At 35.1% G+C, this 8,143-nt stretch overlaps 1 protein-coding gene across 1 annotated transcript; it reads left to right on the forward strand.

Annotated features, from left to right (window-relative positions):
- Nucleotides 1–2,330: 2,330 nt before the first annotated feature.
- LOC109680431 (olfactory receptor 2G3-like) lies at nucleotides 2,331–3,278 on the forward strand. The gene has a single exon (XM_020155280.1). The coding sequence runs from the start codon at nucleotides 2,331–2,333 to the stop codon at nucleotides 3,276–3,278; it is 948 nt and encodes a 315-aa protein (XP_020010869.1).
- The last annotated feature ends 4,865 nt before the right edge of the window (nucleotides 3,279–8,143 follow it).

The following is an 8,143-nucleotide window of genomic DNA, read 5'->3' on the forward strand; positions in this document are numbered from 1 at the left end:
TTGGGACTATCCTTCTGACTCTTGACTTTCTTAAATTCTTTCCAATTACACAACTTGTTGAAATGTGGAAGATATGCAGTCTTTCTGATGCACTCATACCTTTGATGCATACATTTTATTGAGCAGAACATTTCTGTTTCTGTATGTATGCATATGTATGGTAACTGTTCTCCCTCCCCTAACTCTGGATCATTCTATTACCTCAAAAAAGGTAGAAAATTTAAGAGATTCCATTCAGATTAAAACATATGCATTTGAAGCTGTGGAATGCAGTGAATTGTGATTCTCGTGGGTTTTATTTTGCAAGAGACAAGTGAATGAATGGAAATGCATTGAGTTAACTATGTACATATGGACATGGTGACCATATAAGAAAAACTTGTAAATACAAATATGTAACTGTTACTTTAAGAAAACCTCCTAACATTTCTGGAAAGTCTATTTCACAAAGTCAAAATTTTGAAACACGGTCTGATAAAATTTCTAAGAACCAATGATGTTCACTGAGTAATGGGTAAGAGCATGAAGTAAAGGAAAAACGTGTCCTTTGAAACAGATAATTGTAATTTTATGAACATTATAACATATATGTTATAGTACTATGCATTTAGTATATATTTTAAACACAACTTATGCTAGGCAAGAAAAGAAAATAGGGAGAAAGTAGTTTAATACAATTAGTATTATTTAAGATACATTTATTTGTTCCCTACTATGTTCAAAAATAGACCTACAGCTAAAGGTAATAAGAAAGAGATTTAAAACAAGTATCTTTTCCCATTAAGAGTTTCTTGCATTTTAGGTAACTTGGCGTTCTCAGTGAAATAGATCCTGATGTATACTTGACACATAGTTACAAATGGAATACTTCAGAAGTATTATGTAGAGTGGATTACAGTGATTCTTGGAAGATATTCATCCAGAAATAGATATCAACAAGTAAGTAGAGTTTGATAAGAGAAATTAAAATAAATTTTCATAGAAAGACAATTAGGATTGGCAAAAAATTGAATAAGAGCCATTGACTTTGATTTTGTTGGAGGAAATTACAAATGTAGGGAGATGATTCTGAAAATAGAAAGGAGGTCCAAACTTGTGCAGAGTCTTGAATTAAATGATAACAAGGTTTATTAAGCAAGCATTTTATGAAACAAAAAAATATATCTTGATAAACTAAACATCCTATTTTTGTATGACTCTGATGACCATGTATAGGCAAGTAATGAAGATCAAAAGCCAAAAGATGGGAAACCACTAGACTGTTTTACCATCTAGAACATCAACTAATAGTATTTCTTAGACATTAAATGAAGTAAGGATGAATAAAATGGACTTGTAATTCTCTACTATATAACATGAAACTATAAAAAGGAAAATATAATTTATTCTCCAAATGAAACCTCAATAAAATCTATTAAAAGTGACCACTTTGAAAAGTCTTACTTTAATTAATATAAAAATAAAATACCCAATTCTAAAAATTTTTTGAGCAAGGCGTAAAAACTACTTGCAACTTACAAGAGTGCTGCTTTTTGTGAATTCTGTTAAAGTGCTCTAGGTTTTCAATTTTATATTATGTAAAAAATTACTTCAAAAGATGTATCGATGCATCTCTTAAGCAAGGAATAAGTATCAACAGTGAATTCTGATGATGTCACAAGATAAATGGAAATTTAATGCTAAATGTGTTTTAGTGGCTGTTACAATACAGTTTGAGAGAACCCAATAAATATTTTGCTTGTGAAAAAAAATTAAAAGAAAACTAATATGTTGATGGTATCCAATAAGTAATTAAAATATGATGATAGGGTATTTTATGCTTAGCATGATACTGACAAATGCATGTGTCAGGTGAAGTACTGAATTAATTGTGTTTTTCCAAAGATATATCTGATCTTGTTACCTTTAGTATTTGCAACTGATGGAAAAGTAGCAAATGTGTTTTGACAACACCTCCAGTTTTCTTCATTTCTAAGATTTTATAAGATGCTGTTGAATAAAAAATGGTAGATTTCTAGAAAAAAGTCAATTTGGAAGACCTAAGTAATCATTAATTATTGATCATTTTTGTATGCTCTATTTTATATCAATATATCTTTTAACATTTCTCTCTAAGTTCTGAACAGTTTTACTTTTCTCTTGGAAATATACAAGGCTCTGCCTCTGTCTGTCGCATCCTCTGCCTCTGTCTCTCTCTCTCTCTCCTCCCCATGTTCCATACATAGCATAACCCCATTTTCCGCTTTAGAGTCAATATCTCTAAAGTATATGTTTGATCTTAATTGTATTCTACTATCTAACACCTACATTCTTTCTTCATGAGTAGGGTGATGAAGATGAATAACGAGAGTGTAGGAGGTGATTTCATACTGGTGGGTTTCTCTGATCATCCACAACTTGAGAAGATACTCTTTGTAGTTGTGCTGATCTCTTACCTCCTGACGCTGGTAGGCAACACAGCAATCATCCTGGTTTCCTATCTAGATTCAATGCTCCACACACCCATGTACTATTTTCTTACCAATCTCTCCTTTGTTAACCTCTGCTTTACTACCAGTATTGTTCCCCAGTTGCTGTGGAACCTTCATGGTCCAGCCAAGACAATTACTCCCATAGGCTGTGCCATTCAACTCTATGTGTCTCTGGCACTGGGATCCACTGAATGTGTTCTCCTGGCTGTCATGGCATTTGATCGTTATGCCGCAGTTTGCAGGCCACTCCATTATGCCACAGTTATGCACCCTCGACTTTGCCAGTTTCTTGCAGGAATGGCATGGTTGAGTGGAGTGGGCAACACATTGATCCAGGGGACCATCACCCTTCACCTTCCTCATTGTGGGAATCATAGGATTTATCACTTCATTTGTGAAGTGCCTGCCATGATCAAGTTGGCCTGTGTGGACATTCATGCCAATGAAGTCCAGCTCTTCGTGGCTTCCTTGGTACTTCTCCTCCTCCCCCTGGCACTTATCCTGGTCTCATATGGATACATTGCTCAAGCAGTGATTAGAATCAGGTCAGCTGAAGCCTGGCACAGAGCTCTTGGAACTTGTGGGTCCCACCTGTTTGTAGTATCCCTTTTCTATGGCACCATCACAGCTGTCTATATCCAGCCCAACAGCTCCTATGCCCACAGCCAAGGAAAGTTCATCACCCTTTTGTACACCGTGGTAATTCCCACTCTAAATCCTTTCATTTACACTCTGAGAAACAAAGATGTGAAGGGAGCTTTGAAACGGCTGCTGAGAAGAGCACAGGAGAGTGAGAAGTTCTCCTGAGGTGAAGATGCAGACTGGGCTTAACTAAGAAACTGATGGAAGGATACTAGAAAGTATAGCCCAGAGACAATCTGACATAGTATATGTCCTGAAAAATGAAACTCAAAGCTCCGGAGAATATGAACAACTGAAATTGCTTTTTTGCATTGCTCTGGTTGTCATATTGAAAGATATCCTATCTAGACTGATATCTTTTATCTGCCAGCCAATCAGTTTGCTCAAAAAAATGGACGTAAGATTTGCCATTGCCAAAAGAAACTCTTCAGTTACTTTTCTTCCTTTTCTGCTACTTCTGCTATAAAAATTCTTGCTCTGCCTTAGTAGATGAAATATATCTATTGGTTGATGACTTTTGTATAAAATAAACAGTACTGATTTTGCATAGAATATAACAACACTACTAGTTATCTAGATGTCTTTGAGTTATTCTTTAGCAGTTTATTCTTGTGAGTCTAATGAAATGTTGCTCATCTGGATCCTTGGACCAAGAAAAACATGTCCCTAATAATGCATGTGGTTTACACTGAATTCTTGGATCTTCTACTGCCTCACCCTTGGCTTTTCTAGTAAGGCCCTCCATGAACTGTTTTTGTTTTTTATATTCTGTGTTTGATTTTTTGGCAAGGTAGCTTTTCACAGAAATTTTTTACTGTCCATAGTCTATTGTGTCCACTTTGATGGTAGATTTTGAGTTTTGATTAATGGCATTTAGATTCTTATGTAAATTCTGTCAGGTGAAAGATCATAGGAATCTAGTCCTTGTCCAGTGAAAATTGAAGAGGAATTTGAGTTTAATTCTTTTAGAAAGTTTGTGTATATGTGTGCTTGTCAATGCTTATTTGCCTGAGGATTCTAATGATTTTTAGTAATCAGTTTCCTTTTAAAGAAAAGGTAGGGTTGAAAGATTTTTAGTGCTTCATCTTTCTGACTTTGGTGGAATTCTATGTATTTTGTATTTGCACCAATATGTGTGTCACTGGTTTAAAAGATTAATAATCTCTTCCTCTGCCCCTCACAGACTTTTTAAATATATATCCATTACAGGCCAAAGAACTTTCCTTATCTGCTAAAAAGGACTTTGTATACCACAAATGATCTTAATATGCCATAATATCCTACCAAAAGTTTTAGCTTTAATAAAGTTAGTAAGACTGTGAACTGAAGAAGCCTAAATCAAAATGAAACTAAATCCCAAACTTCTCACACTTACCCATCTTTGATTTGTTTGCTAATACCATTAAATGATTAAATGATTTGAAATCCATGTTCCTTTAGGACTTGTAAAATAACAAGAAGAGGGAAAAATACTTAAGATGTTTTAAGTTGAACAAATTAAAATAGAAAAATAAGTTTCATATAGCTGCTTTTTTTTTCTTTTATTATTCATATGTGCATACAAGGCTTGGTTCATTTCTCCCCCCTGCCCCCACCCCCTCCCTTACCACCCACTCCGCCCCCTCCCTCTCCCCCCCCACCCCCTCAATACCCAGCAGAAACTATTTTGCCCTTATTTCTAATTTTGTTGAAGAGAGAGTATAAGCAATAACAGGAAGGGACAGGGTTTTTGCTGGTTGAGATAAGGATAGCTATACAGGGCTTTGACTCACATTGATTTCCTGTGCGTGGGTGTTACCTTCTAGGTTAATTCTTTTTGATCTCCCCTTTTCTCTAGTACCTGTTCCCCTTTTCCTATTGGCCTCAGTTGCTTTTAAGGTATCTGCTTTAGTTTCTCTGCGTTAAGGGCAACAAATGCTAGCCAATTTTTTAGGTGTCTTACCTATCCTCACCCCTCCTTTGTGTGCTCTCACTTTTATCATGTGCTCATAGTCTAATCCCATTGTTGTGTTTGCCTTGATCTAATGTCCACATATGAGGGAGAACATACGATTTTTGGTCTTTTGGGCCAGGCTAACCTCACTCAGAATGATGCTCTCCAATTCCATCCATTTACCAGTGAATGATAACATTTCGTTCTTCTTCATGGCTGCATAAAATTCCATTGTGTATAGATACCACATTTTCTTAATCCATTCGTCAGTGGTGGGGCATCCTGGCTGTTTCCATAACTTGGCTATTGTGAATAGTGCCGCAATAAACATGGGTGTGCAGGTGCCTCTGGAGTAACCTGTGTCACAGTCTTTTGGGTATATCCCCAAGAGTGGTATTGCTGGATCAAATGGTAGATCGATGTCTAGCTTTTTAAGTAGCCTCCAAATTTTTTTCCAGAGTGGTTGTACTCATATAGCTGCTTTAAATAATATTTAGTATTTCACAAACCACAAGCAAGGAAATCATTTAATGAAAAACTGATAGACAGTAGCCTTTTTCTACACCAACAATGAACAAATTTGGAAAGAATATAGAAAAACAATTCCATTTACAATAGCCTCAAAAAAGCAAATACCTAGGAATAAACTTAATGACCTCCACAAGGAGAACTACAAACTATCAAAGAAAGAGATTTAAGAAGTCTACAGAAGGGGGAAAGCTCTCTCATGCTCATGGATTGGCAGAATCGACATAGTAAAAATGGATATATTACCAAAAACAATCTACATGTTCAACACAATTCCCATCAAAATCCCAATGACATTCATCACAGAGATTGAAAAATCTACCCTAAAGTTCATTTGGAAACACAAGAGACCACGAATAGCCAAGGCAATACTCAGCAAAAAGAGCAGTGCTGAAGGTATCACAATATCTGACTTCAAACTATACTACAGAGCCAAAGCAATAAAAACAGCATGGTACTGACCCAAAAACAGACATGAAGACCAGTGGAACAGATTAGGGGACCAAGATATGCATGCAGCTACGCCCACCTAATTTTTGACAAAGGCGCCAAAAACATGCCATGGAGAAAAGACAACCTCTTCAACAAATATTGCTGTGAAAAGTGGCTATCTGCCTGAAGAAAACTGAAACTAGATCCATGCCTATCACCCTGTACTAGTATCAACTCAAAGTGGATTAAGGACCTTAATATGAGACCTGAAACCTTGAAGTTCATACAGGAAGGAGCAGGTTTATTGCAGCACTATTCACAATAGCCAAGCTATGGAAGCAGACGATGCCCTACTACCAATGAATGGATTAAGAAAATGTGGTACTTATACACAATGAAATTTTATTCAGCCACAAAGAATGAATTTTGTCATTTGCAGGAAAATGGATGGAACTGGAGAACATCATCTTAAGCGAAGTTAGGCTTAGAAGGCCAAAAATATTCTCCCTAACAGGCAGATTATACACCTAAAACAAATCCAGTAATATTATTGAAAATGAGTCACACGCTAAGGGGAGATTGTGCATTGGAGATATAGGGAAAGGGAAGGAAACCTAAAACTTGAATGTGGTTGATGTGCTCACTGAAGAGGAGCAAATGTAGTAATCTTAAACTGGCAGAGGCCACTATGGGAAGGGAACTAGGAAGTAGTGAAGAGATCTGATAGAGATGAACCAATTTGGGCAGTTCTATATGCATAAAACAACACAAAGAATCTCCCTGTATAGCTATCTTCATCTCAAACTAACAAATACGCTGTTTTTCTTTATGTTATATATTTTTTCTTCAACAAAATTGGAGAACAACAGGGCGGAAACGGTTTTGCCCAGAGGTGGTGAGGTGTCGGGGGAGGTGGCCCAAATAATGTATACACACGTAAGTAAATGTAAAAACGATAAAATAAAATTTAAAAAAAAGAAAAATTGATAGAACCTAATGTCATTATGTCATTATATGCTTATAAAGATTTCTGTTCTAAAAGTCCTGCCAAAATATTTATCTTTCATTTTTCCCTTACTATTACTCAAATAGAAAATTAAATAGCCAATTAAGAATGTAAGACTACTTGGTTACTAATATTTGTCAAAATAATCCTTCAAGATATTCTTCTAATCATATTTATATCCACTAAGTTTAGGATTCTAATATTTTAATATATATTTGAGATAGTACTCATGTTTTTGCTCAATGCCTCTGTCTGGTATCAAGACACCAAACTGTTGTTAAGGTTAAACAGACACTGTTAGGAACTGAAGTCCAAATAATGACACTGCATCAAAAAGCTATAAAAACTCATCATAGACACCAACACTTTTTAAAACAAAATTAATAGAATTGCCCTTCCAAGTTTCAAAATTATTGCAAAGATATAGTAATAAAGACAGTGTGGCTTATTACCAGGAACTCACAATAGATCAAGATAATGGATCAAGGGTCAAGAATCATAATGAATATTTACAGTGTCTTAGTTTGTTCTTTTCTCTTGTTTCTTGAGGTTAGGTTGTTTATTCAATTTTGGTGTATGTGTTCATTGTTATAAACTTCTCTCTAACAACTGCTTTTGGTGTATTCCATAGCTTTTGATATGTTGTACTCTCATTTTTGATTTTCTCAAGAAATTTTTAAATTACCATCTTAATTTCTTCATAGATTGTTTAGGTATATTCATTTCCATGTGTTTGTGAGAGTTCCAAAGTTTCTTCTATTATGGTTTTCTAGTTTCATACCATAGTGACCAGAAAATATAATTGATATAAGATATTCATATTTGTGAAAACATAATTTATATCCTAACATATATTTTTTTCTTAGAAAATGCACTATTGGCAGTTGAGAATGTTATTTCTGCTGTCATTCAATGGGATATTCCATATGGAACTGTTAGGTTTATTTTTATCTAGGGTATAATTTAAATCTAATGTTTCCTTATTGATTTTCTATCTTGATGATCAATCCATTGCTTAACATGGTTGAAGTCCCCAGCTATTATTGTATCACAATATATGTTTCCATTCAAATCTATTAATGCTTGCTCTCTGTATTTCGGTACCCTGATATTGGATGCGGATATACTTAC

The sequence above is a fragment of the Castor canadensis genome, chromosome 8 (genome assembly GCF_047511655.1).
Source record: "Castor canadensis chromosome 8, mCasCan1.hap1v2, whole genome shotgun sequence".
In the NCBI taxonomy this organism is placed as follows: Eukaryota; Metazoa; Chordata; class Mammalia; order Rodentia; family Castoridae; genus Castor; species Castor canadensis.

Excerpts from the sequence above, each read along its gene's own strand:
- LOC109680431 (XM_020155280.1), top strand. The coding sequence starts at position 2,331 with ATGAAGATGAATAACGAGAGTGTAGGAGGTGATTTCATACTGGTGGGT.